This window comes from Manacus candei, unplaced genomic scaffold (genome assembly GCF_025592945.1).
Source record: "Manacus candei isolate 608988 ecotype Guabito, Panama unplaced genomic scaffold, ASM2559294v1 h1tg000017l, whole genome shotgun sequence".
Taxonomy (NCBI): domain Eukaryota; kingdom Metazoa; phylum Chordata; class Aves; order Passeriformes; family Pipridae; genus Manacus; species Manacus candei.
In genome coordinates, this window is record NW_026138065.1 from 26,605,245 (window position 1) to 26,628,866 (window position 23,622).

Sequence of the window (23,622 nt, forward strand, 5' to 3'; positions counted from 1 at the left end):
AAACCTCAAGCCAGGGCAATGCTGCACCTGCCAAAATGTCACAGGGTACCACTGGCAGAAAACACCCCTGCTCTCCCCATTCACAGCCCTGTGCTTCTTACTGAAATGACTCCTTTTTTTTTTTTTTTCTTGCAGGATTCCACAGATACTTAAGATAGCAAATAATCCAAAGGCTCATTACTGCACATAAATCCCTCAGCCTTCTGGGTTTCCTTCTCTGGAGCCACTGTGAAAATGGACACATCAATACAGCCTTCTGCAGAAAAGCTGACAATCTCAAAATGGGTTCATGCTGCAATAACTGAAATCTCCTGCCAGGTTGGTGATGGTGCTTTCTAATCAACTTTGCCATGAATATTTCTTAAATCATGTTAATCCCCCATTTAAGCAGAGATATCTGTTCCAGACAATGAATCACCATACCTGGAGGGGAATATACCTGCCGTTTCCCCAGAGAGGAGGCGATTAACAGCACGCGTGCTGTCAGATGAGCCAGCAGCACTGGCATTTATCACCTCAGAGCTCCTTTCCTGCAATGAAGGAAATCTTTGCTCCCTGCTTCTGGTGCAATCAGCTTTTATTTATGTAGTGGTTATGGAAAACAGCTCTTAAAGAAAAACTGCACCTGTTTTGCTCTCTGGGGCAGGTTTTACTCTAATTTACATGGATGTATTTCCTATTAGAGTTCGCTAAATGTTGGGATCTCATGAGGAAATGAAAGCCCTAAAATGTGAGCAGGCGGGGTGCAGTACACTGCTTTTAGACCCACAGAGCTATACTAAACATTGATGAAGAAGCTGAACTGTCTTTTTCATGAGCTCTTTTATGTTCTCATCTCCCATAGCTCCTAGGGAGCAGCTGCTATGCGAGCTGCTAGCATCTCAACTCAAAGAGACTGCAGCCCTAGTAGAAAGCTTTGTTCTGAGGAAATTCCTGAGCCTAGGTGATTGTATGATTACATGCTTTGGTAAGTTTTGTTGTGAATCCCCAAGATAAACTTCACAAACCTTCCCTGCAGAGTGAGTTTTCTTTTGACGAACAAGCTGTGATAGCTTGAAAAAGAGAGGGTAGTTTCTTGGGTCTTTGAGTCACGCTCCAGCTCAAAGCAGGTTGACTTCTGAGTTAGGTGATGTTGCTTATATCCTTGTCCAAGTGAGTGTCTCCAAGGGTGGAGGTGCTCCAGGCTCTCTGGGCATTTGTGCCTGGGCTGAACCACTCTAAAGAATTTTTTCCTCTCCAACCCCATGTAATTTTCGTTGCTGCTCCTCATGCCTGTTGGCTCTGCCCATCTTGCTGTGCACCTTCAAGAAGAGTCTGGCTTCACCCTCTCTGTAACTGCCTTTTGGATAGTGGGAGACTGCAATTAGGTCTCCCTCCAGACTGAGTGGACAAACTCTCTCAGTCTCCTCTCTCACACTATATCCTCCAGCCCCCTGACCATCCTGGTGGGTTTCTACTGAACTTGCTGCACTTTCAGTGCCCCTCTTACACTGGGCAGCCCAAAACTGGATACAGGACTGCAGATACCATCTCGGAAGTACTGTGCAAAGAAGATGGATTCCCTGCCTTGACCTGCCAGTGCTGCAGCTTGTGCAGCCCAGGATGCTGTTGATTTGCTTTATTGCAAGGGTGCACGGTTGTCTCTTGTTCAGGTTGCTGCCCACCAGAACACCAAGGGTCTTTTCTTCAAACACGCATTTACAGGCTATAGGAATACACTTAGGATTGCTGCCAGGAAATGTGTCCCTGAGAATGTGCTGCACACGTTCCCTTGAATTTTGGCCTCTTTAGGCTATCTCAGTTCGGTTTCCCGAAAATGAATATTCCCATATTTTTGCTGGATACTTTTTTTATTCTTTGGCTTTGGGCTTTAGGATAATGGAGACCAGTCCCCTTCTAAATATGTGGATAACCCCTGCTTCCGCAGGCAGTCCTGGAGGAAATGAACTGCCCAAGTAAGTGAACTGATGTGGAATTTAAGTAAGAGCCCAGTGTAAATGCTAACAGGCATTGGCCTGAAAAGTACCTGCTGCTTTTACTGCTGCAGAAAGAATGACACGCACCACTGATAACTTACGTAGTGAGTCCTGCCATGCTGTGCCTGGATCCAGGATGATTGCTGCATTTCCTGGTGATAGGGGGAGGAAAAGATTATATGAAAGGGTGGGAGCTACAAAGAAACCTATTTCTTTTATAAGAATTACTGCAACTGAAGCCCCAATTAGCCACAGGAAACTGTCAACAAACATAGGTCGACAGACAATTCATTGTGCATGACTAATAGAAGTCTATGTGTGTATATATCTATATATATATATATATACTGTGTGATATCTGTATAAAACTATTACGCCCAAGCCAGAGTGGTTGCTTTTGGCCTTGAACTTTACTTCAACTTGGCTATGTTTACTTAAGGCGTGGCAAAAGTTGCCCTATAAAGGAGAATGGGGACAGTACCAGCCTGCCTGTTTCTCTGTTGGTGTTGGCTGGAGAGTTACACCGGAGGCACTGCAGGTAAAACATCCCTTTGCTGTTTTATTTAGTACAAAATGAAGCAGGTGAAATATAAGTAATATAAGTAATAGGGCTGGAAAAGCACCACAGACACATTGAGAGCGGTTTGCCTTGGAGAGACAGAATAAATGAGAGTCCCTGTCCTTAATGTTACCTGGAGGGAAAGAAAAGACGAATTTGCCATCCTAGAAAGAACCTCATAGTAAAATGGTAAGTTGTCAAAAGTAATTGGATCAAGTGGGAGTAGAGATTCTAAGATGAGGAGGACTCTATAGTTACTGTAGGCTGCTGTTAAATGAGGTAGAAAAAAGGTATCTGGAACTGTCCAATGCTATGTATGCAAAACGAGGAGAAAATTGACTTAATAAATAGCCAAGAGGGAGTATTTCACAGACTGTTTGGAGCAGAAGGTCGTGCAAGATGCCACTGGGAAAGTAATCTCCTGGAGGGTTGCCAGAGTGCCTGGCTTTGGTTTTGATTTTCTGTGGTACTCAAGGCTTTCATACATTGTATGTACAAGGAGCTGTTTTCCATCTGGGGTTTGGGATGCCGGTGTTCTGGTCCCTGCTCTGCCTCTTGTGCTTTCCAGCACTGCAGGAAGCTACTGAAAAGCAGCACTCTTGTTTGTTTTTAATTTGAATGCAAGGAGAGCTAATAAACTCATACTTTCCTTCATTATAAAATAATTCTGGAACTGAGTTTCTGAAGTTTTACAATACTTCAAATATGTGAATGAGGGGATCTTAGAGGAAAGAATACTTGTGTAACTGTAGCATATATTGAGTATTATAGGGAGATGAAACATAGCTTAGGAGTTGAGTGTTTGAGAGGAAACAGGGGTAGAAAGGCTGCTGGCTTATTGACTTTTCTAGTATTCTTTGTAGAGTTTGAGAAAATTCAGTTGCTCTTTCTGAAGTACAGAAACTCAGCTAAGCCAACATATAATGGAAATGTTTTGATAAAATCAGTGGAGAGAAGGTTTGGCTATGAAGTAGACACATTTTCTAATTGCTTATTTCTACTTTCTCCACGGTGAAAAATATCAGAAGCTATTGAAGGAAATTATGTCTGTACCCTGACATAAATCTTTATGCAAAGTGTAATTAGCTGTCAGTAGCATTTGCCACCATTGAGTACCTGATTAGAGTAGTGGCTTGACATCTTTTGTGAATGAGTGCTGGAGGGAGGCACAACCCTTCACTGCTGCCTTTTAAGCTGTTCAATGCAGAAAATGGTCTGTTTGGTGTTCCCCCAATAATTGCTGCAGGAGTCACCAATCTTTTTTGCTCTGCTATCCTCAGAGACTCGTCTTTCTTTCTCATCCTTTCCAACTGTCACACTTGATCTCTTTTGATCCTTCTCTCTGTAGCTTTTCCACTGCTGACCTTCTCTCCCTCCTTCTTTGTCCTTTTCTCTGGGAAAGAATTTCTCCCTCTGCCCAGAAGGAAGAGGAACCAAAAAAGAGCAGCAGATACAAAGCTGGGCGTGATTCCCTTCTCTATTTCAGATAAGTAAATATGTTGAAGGAGATTCCGGGACTAAGTAAATGTTTGTTTAACCCCTTCTGAATAATAATTTCCTTGCTTAGTTGAGAGGCAGACTCTTTTTTTTTCTTTAGAGTTTGACAGTATGTATGAACGAACTTTTGTGAGTGTTTGAAATCCCTCCCTCTCTCATTTCATCTTGTGGCAGGGAACAGTCCAAGGGCAATGCCCCCAGTACCCATTCCATTATAACTCTGTCCCTTGAAAGTCTTTCTAACATGTGGGTTCAGCAACAGGTAAGAAGCTCCCCAAGCAAGCAGGCAATATTCTGCTTTAACAGCTGTTGTGATCTTCTCTGTTGCTGATGGACCCATGACAGCTGAGCAGCAGAGCTGGGGCCAGGGTTCAGGATACCGCTCCAAAAGAAGTGGCCCTCAGAGTTTGTTGGTGCTGGCAGAACAGTGCTAGCCAGGTATGCCTGACTCCATGGCCTACCTGCACAGGGGCATGGATGGTTATAGTACTTGTGTGCCCCCAGACACAATGCTGATGAAGTTATTCCTGCAAGGGAAGAGTAGTTAAGTGTATTATTTTCTTCAGTCTGGTTGCTAATTTAATCCTGATATGTTAAACAACGTAATTAAACACACACACACACATGCTAAAAACTCTTGTTCTCTGTCAGAAGAGAGGGAATGCGTGTCAGACCCAGCCTTCAAGCTCTGTTAATTTTAATTTGAGTTTTGGAATTAGTAATCAGTTTTACTGGAACACCGTTGCAGGAAATAGATCTTAGCATCCATGGGGCCTGGGCACAGTTTCAAATGAGTATTTGTTAAGAAGAAGCCATTCCCTTGTCGTGTTATGGTACATTACATGAGATTTATTTCCATTGTATCAAAAACTGCAAGCCCAAGGGGAGTGTTCTCTCTTCTTGTTGGCCGAGGGTGGTTTGTGAATTCCACCCGATGTTTTTGTAGGGCTTTTAATTAAAACAATGAGATGCAAAACTACTTATTTGTTTAGGCTGTTGTTACAATGCCAGGAGGTTAAGTGACTTGAAGCAGCAAAAAAGGTGATGAGACTAAGTAAAAAGCGTGTAGGGCTGGGAGTGGGGGGCTGTATCACACCTTCATTGTGGCTGAGCTGTGTTTTTTCACATGCGTGAAGAATTAACAATACAAATCTGAGGCTCTGCTCTTACTGGAGCAGTCTGCTGTCTTTGTGCCGCAGCAGGAACATCTCAGATCTACAGGTAAGTTTGTTTGGTAGAAAAGAGCCCTTTCATCTACTGAAGATTTGGAGGAGAAAAAAAGTAAAAAAAGAGTTGTGGCATCCGGTGCTTGAAAGTGAAACTAAGTGACTTCAAGCTACAAGTTAGCACAGTGAAGTTAATTAACTGTGGGAGTGGCTTGCCCAGGGCTGTGGTGGATTTTCCAATGCTAATTTGTGAGAAGGTGCATCCTATGCGGATGCCAGGACCTAGGGGCAGGAATCACTGGATTAAGTGCAGTGGCATCCATCATGCGAGGTGCCAGAGGAAGTGATCACGGTGATCCTTCTTGCCCTTGAAAGTCTATTAATAAAGGGCTTCACCAGAGCCTTCTCTTTTCATAAAGAAAGAGGCAAAAGGGAAATTATAGCTCAGGCCAGTTAATATTTTGGTTTTGTGAGGGCAAGTGTGAATGAAGGGTGAAAACTGGTGTGTATCCTAAGTCATGTTTTGATCCAGCAACAGGTAATTTTGTGTGACAAAAGGAGCTGAAGGAACCAGGAAGCAAGGCAGGCTGCACAACCTTTTTGCTACTTCTCTGTACCCTGAAACTCACAACAGAACTTTTCAGCCGAAGAAAGATCCCCAGGAGGTGGTGCACATATGTACATCCCTCTCTACATCCACGTTGCTCTGGGGAGCACACCTGAAAGCTTGTACTCTGCTTGGACAGAACAAATTGCTCTTTTTAAGCTCCAGTATCACTGGCCCCTACAAATGTGCAAGTTTTCTGCTTTCTTGAGCCCTTCTCCTTCCCCTGTCCTAAAAGCCCTCCCATGCCGCAGTCCAGTGTCTCCACGGAAGATGCATTACCTCCCTTTGGAACAAAAGTAGATTTTTGATGACAGTGGTCCTGCTTTTTGATGACTGTAAAGGGGACAAAGTCCTCAACAGAAGATTTTGGCTCCCACATCCATATGTAGCTGTGCCAGGAGGTGTATTAGCAGCTCTGTTCAGCCTAGGGTTTCACTGCATGTGTTAAATGTTCTTTTTTCCTAAGTGAAGTGCCCCTTTTCTTTAGACACATTAACAAAGAGGGGATCTACCATGCTCCAGACTGGAATTCCTATAGATGCCATGCAATGACTGCCCAGTTTAAATACGAATTTGAAATTCAGGACTGTTTCAACACTGGCTTCTGAATGAACTACTGAGTCCAAAAACCTCGGACCCCGGTGCACACTCACATGAATGTGTAGTGTAGGTGGGATCCGGGTCTGGATCTCAGCACTGTAGTTGTAGAGAATCTGATAGAACGTCACCCCCTAATATGCCCAAGCTTCTTTGGAGCAGATCCAGGTAAGGAAAGTCTCTGTCATCTTTACGTCTCACAGAGAGCGACCATCAAATGCTCACATGTGGAAAATGAAAAAAAAATAAATAACCGGAAAATTCCCTGGGCACAGGCATGGTACATGATACATGGCCAGAAGAGTCCTGGGTACCTCTGAGCAGTCTCTCTGCTCGCACTCACTCTCCTCTGCATCTGCAGCAACTGTTCCATCCCCTGTGCTGCAGATGTACCTCAATGCTCACACAGCGGCTCACTAACAGCTTTGCTCTCTGTCCTCAGGGAAGACTCAAAATTGAATTTGTAGCAGTGACAGCACTGGTTTAAGATAAACCAGTTGGGATTTGATGACTACTCTTTCCCCATGCATTTCTGGCTAATAAGGATTTTTTCACTGCGGCTGCCCTCAGCTTTGAAAGCTGCTGCTCCACAATCCTCTTGGCAGGAGGAGGGGGGGTGTTTGATTTCCCACACACTTCTAATACACTGCTTTGGATCAGGAAACTAATGGCACCCCATGTCTCTCCTTCACAGGAAAGGGGCACAATGCTCGCCCCCAGCTCCACTCTGATGCAGGAGCAGGGCCGGCAAACCACAGGAACAACAGGAAGCCTCCAGAACCTGAAGAGGTTTAATAGCCAGGACTTCAAAAACCTACGAGCCTTGTGTCTGAGCCAAGGGCTGCTCTTTGAGGATGACACCTTCCCTGCTCACATCAGCTCCATTGGTCCCAACCTGCTCCCAGAGGATGAGCTGCGACGAGTACAATGGAAGAGGCCAACTGTGAGTTCCACCAGCTGGGGTGTTTCATAACCCTGCTGCTGAATGGGAGCACTGATGGCCAGTGGTTAAAGGCCTTCATCTTGGGGAAGGGAATCTGTGTTAGCAGGAAAGTAGACTTTAAGGGGAACACTGGAAGCACAACACTGCAAGGAGGGATCCTTGCTGTGGGATGTTTGGAGGGAAGATAACCTCTGTAACGTTAACGATTTCACCAGGTACATTTTTGTAGGAAGTTTGTTTCCGCCTGTGAACCTGACTAAAACTGGTGTTCCCACTTTGATACGCTCCTAGAGAACTTTGTGCAAACCTGAAAAGCTGTCAAATTCTATTAAAGATCTCTGATTTCTGTAATCCAAGCAACTGACTCAGCACTACCTATTTTAAAGTAACTGGGACAAGGCATGAGATGAAGTACATTTGTGTGCTGATTCCCAGTTGCAATTTAATAGGCAGTTATCATCTGGCATATGGATGTTTAAAATAGGAGGTGGAATCACATGCTCAGCTCTTTTATCCTAGGACCTAATTTAAGAAATCTTTCCATGGTCAGACTGCTCAGTATAGCACTGCTCTGTACCATTTGCTACTGGCACAGCTACTGGATTAGCCACGTGCTGCCTTTTTTCTGGGTTTTGCTGAGCACACCACCAGTGCCTGGAGACTTTGACTTCCCTGGACTGGGAAAAACCAGCTCATCTCCCTGAAGGCAGTGCCTCAGGATGTAGAGACAGTAACTGTGAGATTGTAAAGATGGGACAAGACAACTGGAAAAGGTTTGTTTGGATGGTAGATGCATTAGGGCAGTGAGGGTGTGCTGGAGCTTGGCAGTGTGGTGGCCTTGGCGCTGCAGCGGCAGAGGCTGCAGCCAGCATATTGAAACCCATGGGTCCCAGAAGGGAAACAGTCTAGCCAAGAGAGCCTGCTGAGCTGCTAAATGTGGATGCCCGAATGGAAAGGTGGGAAGTGCCAGCCCTGATGTCAAAGGAGTGTGATGTGGTGAAATATCAGATGGAGTAGAAGCTGCAGCCTGGACACCAGCAGGGCTGTGGCTGCAGTGTTGTGGTAATAGGGATGGGGCCTGAGACTTGGACATCTCCCTACCTGCTGCTGCAGCAGGGTCTGGAAGTGTCAGAGAAATTGTGTGTGCAGGGGTACAGGCGCTTCCAGTCTGGATGGATGCTTTATGGTGTGGTAGTTGTGGAGGTGCTGAGTGCAGATGTTTAGATGTCCTCTGTGGAGGTGCTATGAAGGGATCATTCTCTTCTGCAGAAGCAGCTCCTACCACAGGCTGAATGTCTGGGCTTCTCCTTCGGCAGCCTTCCTTCAAATTTGGGTCCAGTGAGAGTGCAGCTGGTGCTGTGTTCTTTACACCAGCACTCTGCTTACAGAGCAGGTCGGGATAAGCTCTCTTGAAACAGGGGTTGTAGTAGGAAAGTGACTAAAAAATGCAAAGGAGAGGAGTTAGTTGCCACTATTTCCAGTCTGAGAAAGACAAAGGTATGATAACTAAGCCTTAGACTCACAAAAGACAAACATGGATATTAGAAAGGACTCTCAGGGGCATTTTAAAGATGAATAAACTGGAATAAGATGTTATGATACAGTTCTGTTAAGTACTAACACCCTGGTGCTTTTGCCTTTTGAGAGCAGTAGAGAAGCATAGAATTTCAAAAGCATATAAAGTGACTTAGAAACCCAAATACCATTGATTTTGAGGCCCCACACCATGGGATGAACATCTCTCCTATTCTAATATCCTGATAGTTATTTCATGTGCAAAGGGACTGTTGTACCTTGTCAAAAACAGAGTCTGCTGCTGGTAGTGCTTGAAGTTTGTCAGGGGAGGCAGGTATTGGAGAATTCCCTTCTATTTTGCAGAATCCATGAATACTAAGCTTATGAATAAAAACTTTTGTGGAATTGGTTTAAAAATTTTGCATATGTCTTCTCCATCCCAGCACTTCCATTTTGAAGATTTTTTTTTCGGCAATCACTATGCACTTTCCAGCATCATCACACCAAACTGTCTGAGACCAATTGCTTCCATCAATTTTCCAGAGGTTTGTGGGTTTTTTTTAAAAAAGAGTCAGGATCAGAAGTCATTGGCTTTGCCAGAGCTCCCCTTCAGAAAATTAAACCATATACTCATGGCCCAGGGTTCATGATGTGAACACTGAAAAGCCTTTTGTTCTTTTACAAAGGCTAAAGCAGCATCACCTGTTACTCTTCTACAATATGCTCAAAGGACAAAAGCTGAGACCTCCAACTCAGCTGGCTCTTGTGGAACAGAAACACTGGATGTCAGTGCTGAAGAAGGCTCCATTTTAATTTTTTTGTTTTCTCAGTTTGGCTACAGGTGAAAATTTTGGTCATTTTGCACCAAGACAGGCTTCACCCTGCTAGACAAGATGCAAGATAAAGGGCAATGGCATCAGCTGCCAGGGGAGACCAACCAGAAGTTCTCAAACATCACCACAACACCCCTGCTGTGTCACTGTGACATCAAAACTGTGGCCTCAATTTCCTGACAGAATGAATGAGGGGCAGAAGAAGTTGCTAAACAGCAGTGGTTTCTTTTCATTTACGGAGCTGCAAATCTTTTGAGTGAAGAGTCAGGAAGTAAATAAAACTGTGTTTGCATTTCTTAAGTCCTGAAAGGCCAGTGCTGTGTCCAATTGCCTATGGGAGTTGGTTCCCCAGGAGGAAGAGGGAAAGCTTCAGTGTCAGGAGTAGCAATGCTCCAAATCTGAAGTTGTTCAGTTGGGCATTTCATCCAGGCCGAAATGTTTATAAACTCTGTTCTTAGGTTACTGCTATGCTAAATGTAAGGATACAGGATCCCAGGTATTAAAGCCACCTAAAATACTTGGCAAAGAGATACCTATAATTTTCCCAAGACTGTTTCCTACCTGAATACATCTCCCAGAGGATGAGTGTAGTTGTATCCTGCTGACAGAGCATGGCCAATTTAACCTATGTCTATATTTTTCTCATCCTCCACCATTAGCTACCTCTGACATTAAAAAAATTTGTCTGGAAATGTACCTGTGACTGGCATCTTGGTCCTAATAATCTCTTAGCCTCCATTTACTGAGTCATGCAATGTCTGGTTATTTAAGTGGTAGATAGCAATTATAACTGCTGTCTTTGTTCCAGATCCAATTGAGCAGTCGAGCAACATGCTGCTTCTATTTTACCTTGTACATTGTCAAGAGAATTGCCAATTACACTCAGAGTTTGGAGTCTTCATATCTGGGGGTAATGTATAAAAGGGAGGGAAAACAGCTTGGTTTCAGACAGTGATAGTCAGAAGTGACAGTCAGAAACAACATATTTTGACTTGTAAACGGATCTGATTTAGTAGGCATGTCCCTGAAGAGGGGAGAGGGTGAATCAGGAGCACCAAGACAACATTCAAAATGTTGCTTTTCCTAATTCTGAGGTAGATGCACTTTTCCATCAGATGGGGGCTGCTCCAGGCTGCGTTTTCATCCCCAGGCCCTCAGTCTATGTCCACTGAAACATGAGAAATTTTTAAAAGAGATTTTGCGTGTGGTACTTCAAATATTAATAGAGGTGGAGTTGAAGGTACCAAATACAGCCGGACTTCTACAATTAACTGGTCTTTTGGCTAACCTACAATTCTGAGAGAAAGAGAAATTCTATTTTAGACTGATAAAGTATTTCTATAGCTGGGCTTTTCTAAAGATCAAAGGGAAATTCTCCACGAAGAATTATTCAGATTTAAAAAATTGAGATGCTCATTTTACAATGTTCAGAACAATTCTTTTTCATTGTTTGCTGCTTTTCCTTCACAGAAGAAATTGAGTGGAACAGAGGAAGTCATGAAATGATTTGCTGTTGTGGAATATGCATTTTTAACCAATTACTGTTTAGGCTAAAGATTTCACTCTGTTCTGATCATACTATACAGATGCAAAAAGAAACTGAATTAGGATGGTCCAGACAATGTGAATTGTGGTGATGGTAAATGCTTTATTTTTACTGACATTGGTTATATTTTGGTATGTGTGAGGGGAGAGAGGTTGACATTTATGCAGCAGTGCCTTGGCCCTGCACCAGGGATAGCCCACCACTGTGCTCAATATGATGCTCGTTATAAATTTTAAAGACAGTCTCTGATCTGCAGTGCTTATGCTTTAAAAAAAGGTTAAAATGGGCACAGGGTGAAGTTGCTGGAGATTATTCTGAAGGGTCTTCAAGGTCACAGACTACTGCTCCTGCACTGCTTACCCTGGGTCTCTTGGGGACCCTGTAGCTCCCTTAGGAGAGAGGGAATGCTGGGCAAGAGCTGACCTAAGACGGTCCATCCTCTGATTAACACAGACTGTGGTTGTGTGGGCAGCCAGAAGAGAGGGAAAAGCTGCAATGTGGCCAATGGGGGTTTGAGGATCAGCATGAGAGAAATCCCTGAGAGCCTCTGATGTGACTTGTAGGAGGGATGCATGGTGAAAGGACTGTCTGAAACAGTCAACACGGGTTTTGTCTGCACCTTCAGTCTGTTTGTAGTACCAGGGCATGGACTACTTGAGTATTTGTCTTGTGTGTCTGGTGTCAGATGGGGAGAAGGGTAAGAAAGAATTCCTTGGGCGGAAATCACAGGAAGAGGCAGCTTTAGTGTGAACTCCAGCAAGTGATGTACCTTGTTCCTAAGGCAGAGTCTGGTGCTATGGCACTTAGCATGCAAAAAGCATTGAGGAAAATGGTGCCCTTTGAGTCAATGTTTGTTTGCTGGGAAAAGTGATCCATCGTTTGATTCAATAATTTTGCAAAAGATCTTGCTCACATTTTCTCTTCCCTTTCTCTGTCCCTTCCCAAAGAAAATGTAACCTTCTTTCAGGAACAGAGTGCCTATTGTGATTCTACATAGCCTTTGGTGATTATTTGCTTATTGGCATTTTATTTATTTCCCAGAAATTTCCAGGAATTAGCATCAACATTAAGGATTTTCAATCCCAGCAAATGAATAAATCAAACCAGACCCGCTAAAAAAAGTAATTTTGAAGTTAGAATCTTTCTAGACAGATAAGCTGAGCTGGATTTCCTACTGCATCAGCCTTGGTCTGTGAGTAGCTGGAGGGGAGAAAAAACCAGATTTTATTCAGGCAAGAATTTAGACAACAGTTTGAAGTTAACCTAAAAACTTATCTCTAATAGAACAGGGAGAAAATGAAGAAAAACCTTCCAAAAAGAAAAAAAAAATAAAAAATAAGAAGAGGAAAAAGAAATGAGGAGTGTCACATGAGCTGCTTTAATGAGGAAAGTTAAGGAAATGTGGAAATGTGTGGCAGTGAGGGATAATGCTGTCCTTCACTGCCTGCAGGTCTGTCACCTTGGGGCCATTTCCTGGCATGAGCCAAAGCTGCTCACCAGCTGTTTGTGGTGGAGTTCATGGCTTCAGACTTTCCCAGGGGCCACAAGGCCCTTGGATCCTGTTCAGTATTTCTCTGTGATGAAAATCAAAATCAGTTCCTCTTATTTTGGAGTGTGCGTGTGCAATCAGTGTAATTGAACAGGAGCAGCATCTCCAGGCTGCCATTGTCTCAGCCCTTGCCTACTCAGCTGATTGCATCTGACCTCAACTTGGAAGTTCATATTTTTGGGCCAAGGAAGCTGCAGTGCATCACCATTTATTACATCTGTCTTTCTGCACAGGCTTTAGATGAAAAGGGTTTATTTGCATCGTATTCTCTGGCTCCATTCATCTTTGGGAGGGGCCGACTGTGAGGGGGAATTTGCACATCCTGGGTTGATGGGAAAGCTGTGCTCCTATGATGGTCTGCTGACTCCCCTGCTTCCCTGTTTCTCAGGCTAGGGAGTCATCTGGCACACATATGGCTGTGATGGCCAGAGGGTAGTTGGTAACACTGTGGCACTTTGAAAACTTCAGCTTGTACTGTATGGTTCAAGTGGGAGGTTTCAAGACCTCTAAGGAAACCACCTCTCAAAAGCTCCAGGTACACAGGCTACCTCCCTTGTTTACATCCTTTGTATTTGCTTCCTCTGTTTGCAATTATTGTTTTTTTAACACTGAGCCACACAAAGCAAACAGGTTTCAGTTAAAATCTGAGCTGGTTTCTGGTCATCAGTCCATCCTCCAACAGGACTTTGTTTCTTCATTTGTGGGCTCCCCACCCATACAGAGTCTGAGGACTTCATTCTTCCCTTGCAAGAGGGAAGTGGAGCAGAGCAGGGTTTTTAAGCAACCAAGGCATTTGTATTGAAATCAGGCAATTAAGGATTGAGCCATTCTTCTGTAAAGCAGGGAATTGAGTTCTGTCAGTGTGAGCAAACCCCTTGAGAGTAGTCTGATTTTTCCTATTAGTTTTGGCTTGCTCAGTTATCCTCTCCCTCTCCAAGCTGTCTTCAAGTCATTGCAAGTCAGATCTCTGGTGTGACCAGCATAGCTTATAGAATCACAGAATTGTGTAGGTTGGAAAAGACTTTTAAGATCATCAATTCCAACTGTTAACCCAGTGCTGGTAAGCCACACTAAACCATGTCCCCAAGTGCCACATTTGCATGTCTGTTAAACATCTCCAGGGATGGTGACTCCACCACATCACGGGCAGCCTGGTCTAGTGCTTTGCAACCTTTCAGTGAAGAAATTTTTCCCAATATCCAACATAAGCCTGTTCTGGCGCAACTTGAGGCCATTTCCTCCTGTTCTGTCACTTGTTACCTGGGAGAAGAGACCAACCCCCACCTGGCTACAACCTCCTTTCCGGTAGTTGTAGAGAGTGAAAGAACCCCCCTGAGCCTCCTTTTCTCCCAGCTAAACAATGCCAGCTCCCTCAGCCTCTTCTCATAAGACTTATGCTCCAGATCCTTCACCAGCTTTGTCCTTTGTTCTGCCCTCCCTCTTTACTTCAACGGTCTTATTTCTGTGGAGATTTCCTGCGGTCTTGGGATGTATTCCAGTGGTGTCACATATGCCTGACCCCTCCTCAGTGCACTGCTAAGTCAGTGCCTTCAGCCCAGGGAACTGTAGTAACATATTTGCTTCTTAATCCAGAGCAACACTATTACAGACACAGCAGTGATGCTGAATTAACATTTGTCCAGCTGAGAACAATTTGGCTTTCAATCAATAGCAGCCTTTTTATTTGTCGTAATTGGTGTGTGTTGAACAGGGAGCACCATGACTCACGATGGCAGCACGTGTCAGGATGGCAGAGCTGGAGCCAGGGGGAGCAAAACAAGTGGAGCTGAAGGGAAAGATGTGGCCAGAACAGAAGCAGGGCTGGGATTTTACTTTAGGGTTAAGGTAAACTGACCAGGAGGTGGTTCTGCAAAGAGTCAGCTTCTGCCCCTTAACCCTCAGTGGCCTTATGCCTCCTGGATCATGCTGGGCCAGTGGGGAAATCTGTGGGAAAGTGGCCAGGGCCCAACCACCACATTGAGCATCATCCTGCACCCTGACTGACTTATGCTGCCTATGAAATCCCACCTCAGGCTTCCAATTTTTCACAAAAATGTTTGACTGTGTGCTTTGCATGTCTGCATGTGGCCTACATCTATGCAACTCACCTCCACCTCCTTCTGGGGAGTTGTTCTTCCTTAAATATTTCAAGCAATTATAAAAAGAAATTTGGAGATGAATACATGTACAGGACACTTTCCTTCCACCTCTCAAATTAATTCTCCATTTTGTCCTTTAGATGAACAGTAGTTCTGTGGCAGGATCATTCTCTAGAGGATGAACTGGTTTGAACTTGAACTTCTCTTTTCCTTTGAACGCATAATGAAACCTTCAGTGGGTCAGGGAAAGCGAGTGATGATAGCTTTGTCCTAGGGGGATGAGTTCAGGCAGAGTGCTTGACTTGCAGCCTGTATGGTTGCCTTCACTGCTGGACTCATAGATACTCTGGGAAGAGACCACGTGCCTCCCTGAGCTGCCTCTTCTTTCCCCCTCCAGCTAAAACTGAAAAGTCTTCGTGAAAATGCCACAAAGCCTCATCGTAATTACTCAGTGAAACAGGGCACTGCTTCTGGACAGACTTATGGTTAAATCTGTGGTTTCTTTCTTTGTCATGCAGTTGGAGCACTAGCTAATAATGAGGCTTGCACATGATGTGTAGCTGTAACTATCTGTTTAGCTGTGATTTGCAATAATAAATTATACAGTGTTTTATAACTTCTGTATTCTTGCCTTTGAAGGAAGAGGAGCTAATTGGAGACTTCCTTTTCTCCGGGTTGAGAAGGTCTAGATTTCCAAAGTGTTGCACCCATCATAATGATGCCCTCTCTAAGCTCTTTCAGAAACCCTCTGCTCTTAGTTCAGACAGCTACCGAGCAGCCCCTTTCCATGGCTAGTGGAAACAACGTGATATGTGTTGTTTTCTAGTTATTTCCCCTAAGTCCATGGGGAGTATGTCCTACTGGAAGCAGAGCTTAGTGTGTTGTGGGTGTTGGGATTAGAGTGAGAGTGTTTGAGTGTTGTCTCTGATAGCCACAGAGATGTCTGTGTGCACAGTCAAGGCTGGGCCTGACTTCAAATCGCGTCTTTTCTGGTTTTAGACAAAATTACTGGTTTCCCTCAGCAAGGAACCTGCTTAATGTATTAACTTATCCCTGTTGCTTACTAGGGAGTTGAGCACCTTGATGGGCAGTAGGGTATCTGGGGAGGCATCTAATGGGCTGACTTTTCAGCCAGTCTCCATAGGAGGCTGCCAGGATCCACAGTGCAATTAAAGGCTTTATCATCCCAGCGCAGAGCAGATCATCAGCCCTTTTCTCAGGAATCCAGTGAAGACGCAGCTGCCTTCCCATTAGTTTCAGGTTCATGCTTCTAGGTGATGGTTATCCCTGTGGCGGCTCTGCATGTGGTCCAGCCAGTCTGCCTCTGGTGACTAAGACTTCAACAGCCTCAGAAATGATGGAGGAAACAAAAATATCCATTTCTTTGTTCTGTTTGTTGGTTTTCTGGGATGACTATTGGCACATCACACACACACATAAAGGCACAGGCCAAATTCAGAGCCTTGTCATGCAGATTAGTCTTTCCTGGTGTGGGAAGTTTTGAGGGAAGCAAAAGCTGTCAGGGAAATAGAGGTAGGGAGACCGTAAAACGGGGACAGATGTAGAGTGGAAGGGAGAAGGGCTGAGTGCACTGTACAGTGAGCAACCGCTGCTGCTGGTGACCACCATGTCTTAGGCCTGCTCCCATGCCACGGGTAAATCTCTTATCACAAATCCCTGAAGTCCTGGGATAGGTGTGGATGGCTGCATGAAAGCATCTGTCAAGGAATATGCCTGCCTAGGCTGCTTTTCCCCACGTCAGCAGTGCTTATGGGAGCACGATGTGTCCGCCAGCCTGGAGCAGTGATGTTGTGTTGCATCCTCTCCTGACAGTGAAACTTCTTAGAGGGGTTTGATCACTGTGAAGCCATTTCAGAAAACTGACAGCATTTGCTAATGCTGGGCTCACACAACCATGCAAGTCATGAGTCACACTGTGAGCTGGTCTCATTTTTGTGCAGCATGGCAAATCAACTGGGGAGAAAAAATGCCAGGGCCTGTTTAAGGAAGAGCTGCTGTATTATTTTCCTGCTTAGATTTTTTTTCCTTTTATCTCTTTGTTTTCTTAGGTGTGCAGTCACTTGCCTATTTCAGGCTGATTGCTCTTTCAAAACAGAGCCTTACCCAGATGGAATGTACCAAGGGTTACTCATGGAGGATGCTCAAGGCATTCCTTTCTGATATCCCAGGTATCAGAAAGGCCAATAGCAGATGCAACTGAGAGAATGGTTCACATTTCTGTGTGCAAAGCCAAGCTCTGAAATGTTTCCCCCTTCACTGCCCAAGCAAGACTCTCAAGGAATGCAAAGAAAATTTTCCTTGAATCAAAAATGTCAGCCAGGCCTGTGGGATTTTCCAGACAGAGATTAAGCTCTCTTTCTATATCTTCCTCACCAGAGTGATGAAAAGCAGCCAGGCTGACCTGCATTAGACCTGAATCGAAACACAAAAGGCTTACAGTATGAAACACCCCCAGACCCAGTGCTGAGCTGAAGTATAGACCCTGCTCCACTTTTCTTGGAGACCTGTGTGTCTCTGCCCTACTGTCCTCCAGGAAACTGTGTGATTTTGCAGCCAGGCTCAGAGCCTCAACTCTGAAAGGTGTTGGTAGCATTAGAGAAACCCAAATGAAAACTCAGTGAGCACCCACCCACCAGTGCCCATCTCTAGGAATAGCCGAGCAGACTAAAGAAGAGATGCCTGAGTATTTCCTCGAGTTTTGTTGATGACAGGCAACAAAATATCAGTGCTCAATAGAAATAGTTTTCAGCTATGGAAAAGGTAGGCAAGCAAGGGTCTTCAAGGGGCAGGAATACACTTCTGGCAATGGTTGGGTACTCACACTGCTATTTACATTTTATTTCCTCCAGGAACTTCATAGAAATCCTCATTTGATCATGGATGGAGTTAGCAGATTTGATATCATGCAAGGAGAAATAGGTAAGGTTATATTCTTGTTTTGGAAAAGATAGGCACAAAGCAATAAGCCATGATTGCTTTGCTCTATTCCGAGTGCTTGGCGGGAAGACATGGACAATGGTAGCCACAGTAAACAATTAGTGTAGGTCAATCCAGACTCACACAAGTCCACACACAATTTATTGCAGCTACTTAAAAGGATTCCCAAATGCAGCAGCTCAAATCCTCGTTCCTTATATACAGCACCTGCCTTCTATTTATACAAGGACAAGCGTAAAAAGGGAGGACCAACTGAGATCAGGCAGATGCTTCTTCAAGTACAAGGGTCAAACACAGTTAAGTGTAAGTAGTTAAATAGGCACAGCTCCAACATATGTATGACTGAATTTTCTTTCCATCCTAACATCTTCATTTGACTGTCAGTGTTTTCTTTCCCATCAATATTTCTGATCATCTTCTCTGATACTTACCCAGCATCAGAGTATGTATCTGCAGCCTGTATCAGTTCCATTTTTAACTCCTGGTCCATAACCATGTTTATCTTTGGCAGCATCTCTGTTCCCTTATAGAAGGGTGTTTCTCACTCCACTGAGAAGTTTGAAGGTTTCCTAAACAAGATGTTCTAGACTATGAGTTTCAACCTGACTGCAAAAGATAGGAGGATATGAGAGCAGAAAAGTATGGCTGGGTGGCATCCGAGTTCCCAGTGGACATTGTTGGTGAATACTGGGTAGTGGTTCTGCACTTTGAAGGAGGAAAAGGAGACAGAAGAAATTGGTTTCTTTTAAAAACCTGATTCTTAGATGTCTCAGATGTTGCGGCCCATTCTTTCTAAAGAGTTAGCTGTGACCCACAACAGTGAATAACTGACTAAGTGCACTGGATTCTTCCCTCCCCTGAGGTGACTGCTGGATGCTGGCTGCCCTGGGCTCCCTGACACTACGAAAACAATTTTTGGAAGATGTTTTACCAAAGGACCAAGGATTCCAGGACAATTATGCTGGGATTTTTCATTTCCGGGTATGTATTCTCTATGCTATTGGTACCACTTGAGCTTGGATGGTTGGATTATATAGGGGTCCAAACTGCAGTCCCACATCTCGACATTTTTGAATGCTTTGGTTCTTCAGTGCTGACTCCTAGTTCAGAATTTTACAGAAAATCCCAAGTTTCCTAACAATTCCTGTGCTCCAGGTGGTGAAATTACACTTCAGGGAATTTGATGCCCTTTTCTGAAAGTTATGACTCCAGAGGTACAGGTGCCAGCTGTTCAGATAGATTTGTGTACATATATGTTTTAGATGGAATTCTGGTGTCTGCTTTGATTTGGACAGTCTGTTATGGCTGTCAGCTCACCTGCACTATCTATTTGGACTCATTTTCTGTTTCCCCACTCACCTTGCCCTTTTAGCTTGTTGAAATGGCTTGAAATTACAGATCCTTAGAGACAGATCAGAGGAACAGGCTTTTGATATTTTGAAAAGAGAATTGTTTCAGAGAGAGGAACAAGGCTTTTTAGTAAATCACACTTTCGACCAACTCCCAGAATTCTCTGAATCTCCCAGGAGGTTGACTGGGATAGCAAATGGCAGGTCCTGCCTGCTTGCATCTGAGTCAAACAAATATCTTGTGGGATTAGAGGAGCTTGCAGTACCATTAAGCTCCAGAAGCTAAACTGGATGTAGAGAGTCAATATATACTCAGGCATTCATCATCCCACTTTTTTCACGAGTCTGTTTTGTTATACGCCATTCAGTACCAAGCAAAGAGCTCCGGCAGTGAGACTTCTTTGACCTCCTGGAGCTCTTGAGGAGCAGCACCAGGAGGATTACTTTGTGGACAGTCTAAATTTTGCTCTGTTCCTTTGCTCCTCGGAATACCAGATGTTTCTATCTTGGCCCACTTCCAGCATACAGAGCTACACTGTATGAGATAAACCAGCTGAAGGGACACCAGTCTGCTTAAAACAAATTAAAAGGATGCAAGCTAGATTGTCTTTCATGGGAGCTTTGAAAAGATTAGTTAGGCACAATCCTTAAATCTTAAGCAGTATAAATACCTCACACTATTTGAAAATGTTTTCCCTGTCATCTCATCTGCAAATCAATGCAACTGTTTTTGGCTTTCCTTGAGCAATAAACCCCTGAGAAAGCTACTCTGAATGGAAATGCTTCTCTGCAATGCCTTTCAATTATTCCATCAAAGATATTTTACTGCCATCCACAGGCTAAGCCGCCAGTCCTCAGTTCAGTGAAGAATCCCAAACAAGGCATATCATATGCTAATATAAAAATTCTAGCTTATAACTTTTTTTCACCTTTTTGGATCTGGACCATGTTGCCTCTCAGGAATACAAAGGGCTGCTCCAGTATTCCTACCCAGCACTGGCTGTTAGGCTGCAAGAGTCAAGGGTGTTAAGCACTTCATCACCTCTAGTTAAGATGGATGATGTTGTTATCTAGGGAATAATTACAGTGACGCTATTTCCTCAGGAATTAAGTTAGTCCCATGTTTGTATAGGAATCACTTTCTCTGTCACAGAAGCTCTGATGCCCGTGAGGCAGAGTGTGCCACTCTTTGTGACAGTGAGCAGCAGCAGCAGCTCAGCCTGGGAAAAAAACAGAAATATCCTCCAAGGACTACAGGGGATTATGGCACAGTGCATCAACTCACAAAGGGATCTGCCCTGAGTGTTAATGTCTCTGCTCTCAGGAAGAAACTGATGAAACCCCCAAAGACCATAAGTGGTCAAGACTTCAGTTTCAGGAATCATCCAAAAGGTGCCTTTTAACACCACACAAAAGAGAGTGGTTGACAAGCATGGGATTTTCTCCTTGCTCAGTTCCAGAACTGGATTTCTCTAAGGTCCCTGTCAAGTAAGAGAAAAAAGGAGGCAAAATGACCACACAGCATCACCTTTGACCAGCACAGCCCTAAATGTGTTGCTGTCATCTTACAACTGTTCGCTTCTTTTTCTTCCTATTAAGCGCAGGAAAATAAAGTCCTGATTTAAAAGGCTCACCACAAATGTGGAAGCGAAGAATTTCCCTCATTGCAACTTGCCTAAATAGTGATTCTTGCTTTTGTTTACTACCATAGTCACAGCTGCAGTACTTAAATCCCGAAGGTATAAAGAAATTTCATGAAGCTGGAATCAAGCCAAAAATTGAAGGCATTTACCCTCTTTGAAGGCATACAGAGAAGAATGGCTTCTTCTGTACCTCTCTTGCACTCCCAGAGTATCTTAGAGTTTTCCATGAGGTTTCTCATTCCTGCTGTAGCTTTTCCTGTCCTTGTGAGCTCAGATGAGACCACGATCTGAAAGTCTGTGACAATCAGAACAAAGCAGCTTTCTTCATCCAGCTGAAGAAAAGTAGTGTTGCGTTCAGAGGGCCTCCAAGCTTGAGCTCCCTGCCAAAGATGGCCAAAAAACTTGGCTTTTGGAAAAATGACACTCAGTGGGTTTGGACTGCAGTAATCCCCACAGCCAGTTCTGTATGTTCTCCTTGTTTACCTGTTGTGTTTGCACATGAAGCACCGTGGGGAGGTGTGGCTGGATGTCACACCTTTTCTCCATACAGACCTGCTTCCACATGTTGACTGGTGACAGAAGAGCATGTTAGGTGACTGAAAAGACACCTCCTTTTGGACAGTCCTTCCACCTCTCTCTATTTTGGGCAGAGGACAGCCAGTCAAAGGCTTTTCCTTAAACCCCATCCTGCCAAAATCAAGCAGAAGCCTCAAATCACTCATGGAGCTCAAGTTCCAAAAGCCCAACCCTGCCACCTCCTGCTGCCACTAATGTAGGAAGTGAGAGGCCTGGGTGAGGCAGAACGTAAGTAGGATCAAACCTGCTTTCAGCTTAGCAGACTGTAAGCTGCTTTGCTGCTGGGCAGATCTGGTCTTGTGCTTTTCTAACAGAACAGCTCATTTCTGGGTTTTTCATTGACTGAAGCTGTTGAAATAAAATCATGCTAGACTAAATCTATTGCTGGCATACTTCCACTGGAGTCCTTAGCATTACCGCAAATAAGAGCTTGGCCTCTTATGATTGCGAATCATGCTAAGCTACATTAATCTGCTAATGACTCTGGAAATGGCTCCTTTAGTTCATCCCCACAGATCTCTTTTCCTATCTTCTCCCTTGAAAGGTTTCATCAGCTGGATCAGCTGGAGAAACACCTGCTCTGTCCACATGTTGGAGAGACCGCCTGTGTCCTTCTCATCCATCAAGGAGACGGATAACACCTCAAAAGAGTCTTTAGTCACTACACTGTCTCTGTCCATGACAGCACGTCAGAGTCTTAATTGAAACACAGAGCAAAGAAAATCTAGAGGCTGGATCTTGACAGAGGCTCTCTGGCCAAAAGCTGTGCTGCAGGGGAAAATCCAAGTGCAGCTGAGGAGTGAGGCTTTTGGAACCATCTGCATGATCATTCTTTATCATATTGAATGCTTCTATCTCCCAAGAATATTAGCATATTCCCCATGTTGAATCTTTTCTCCCACTGATTGCAGGACTATTTATATTCCCAAATGACTTGCCCTGCCACTGGGAAATCCAGCCAATTGGTAGCTTGTTTAACAATGTGGACTCAGCCTGAAGCAGTTCAGGAGAGAACTTGCACATATTCACGCTTTAGATTAATTCCTGTATTAGTTCAGGAGGCTGTTACTTGGCATGAACATTAGCTCCTAAAAGAGGCTCATTCTTTTCTCTCTCCCTTTTTTTTTTTTAATTTTATTTTATTATTTTATTTATTTCCAGTTCTGGCAATATGGAGACTGGGTGGATGTAGTGATAGATGACCGACTGCCAGTCATAAATGGAAGATACCTGTTTGTGCACCCTCGAACTTCAAATGAATTCTGGCCATCCTTGCTGGAAAAAGCATATGCCAAGTAAATATATCCGGTCTATTCTTCCACCCAGTGCTGAATGCTTTCTGTGGGTGTTTTCACCCTCTGCCTTATGCAAATCACACAGGGAGGAGTTCAGGCTGACAGCTGTGTATGTTGTGTTGTGCTCATGCAAAGATCCATGGCTGCCTGCAAATATAGAGCCAACAAAACCTGGAGATGTTGATCTTGGGTTAGACCTAAATGTACCAAGTTCAACTCTGGGACATTCATGCCTGAGAAGTAGAACAAACAGAGCAATGGCTAGTGACACAAAAGGGGCTGGGATCTCCTACTTACTCTAAAAAACTTTTTTGCCTCTGTTTTTCTTTCCATATTGTTCTCTGTTTAAAACTGCAGACTCTAAGCAGGGATTATCTCTGTTTATAGTCACTAATCAGAGATCATGTGGATATTTGGGGCAGGCAGTGAGAAGAAGCATGAGTGAAGAACATGCCCAGGCACAACACATGCACTCTTGTGAGTCTCTGGTCAGCTCTCACTCCACACCTCTTAGCTGAGGTCCCCAGAGTACTTCAGGGTAAATAATGCTCAGTGAAGAGACAATAATTTTAAAAAGTCCTCTGGGGAGTGAAGGAATCAGAGTGCAGTCCCTTGGTATTTGCCCATTGCCCATTATTAAATATACTGAAGAAAAATTCCTGTACTAGGGGTAATATGATGGGATGGAACTTGGTACCTGAAGCTGGTGTAACATTTGCAATGAAATAAAGAGGATCTGAAGAAAACAGATAATAATTTTGGCAGATTTGGTCAGGAATAAGCAAATGTTAAAGAAGCATCAGATTGACTCAGGAATAGGATGCATTTTGCCCTGAGATATCTTGGAAAAGTTGACTCAGGATTTAGTATCAATTTGCCGCATAAGATTTTAATTACAATGCATACCAAACCTC

General features: G+C 44.0%; 1 protein-coding gene across 4 annotated transcripts in view; it reads left to right on the forward strand.

Annotated features, from left to right (window-relative positions):
• CAPN13 (calpain 13) overlaps positions 1-23,622 on the forward strand; it is a 76,948-nt gene that overhangs the window by 23,867 nt on the left and 29,459 nt on the right. The window contains exons 2-6 of one of the 4 annotated variants that reach the window (XM_051783581.1): positions 136-318; positions 7,097-7,345; positions 17,758-17,827; positions 18,708-18,826; positions 22,575-22,708. In XM_051783581.1, the coding sequence (XP_051639541.1) occupies positions 235-318; positions 7,097-7,345; positions 17,758-17,827; positions 18,708-18,826; positions 22,575-22,708 (656 nt within the window). In that variant the 5' untranslated portion in view covers positions 136-234. Of the gene's footprint in view, positions 1-135; positions 319-2,428; positions 2,515-2,642; positions 2,725-3,378; positions 6,571-7,096; positions 7,346-17,757; positions 17,828-18,707; positions 18,827-22,574; positions 22,709-23,622 lie in introns of those variants that run through there. The other 3 variants (XM_051783585.1, XM_051783583.1, XM_051783584.1) reach the window with 3 other exon arrangements.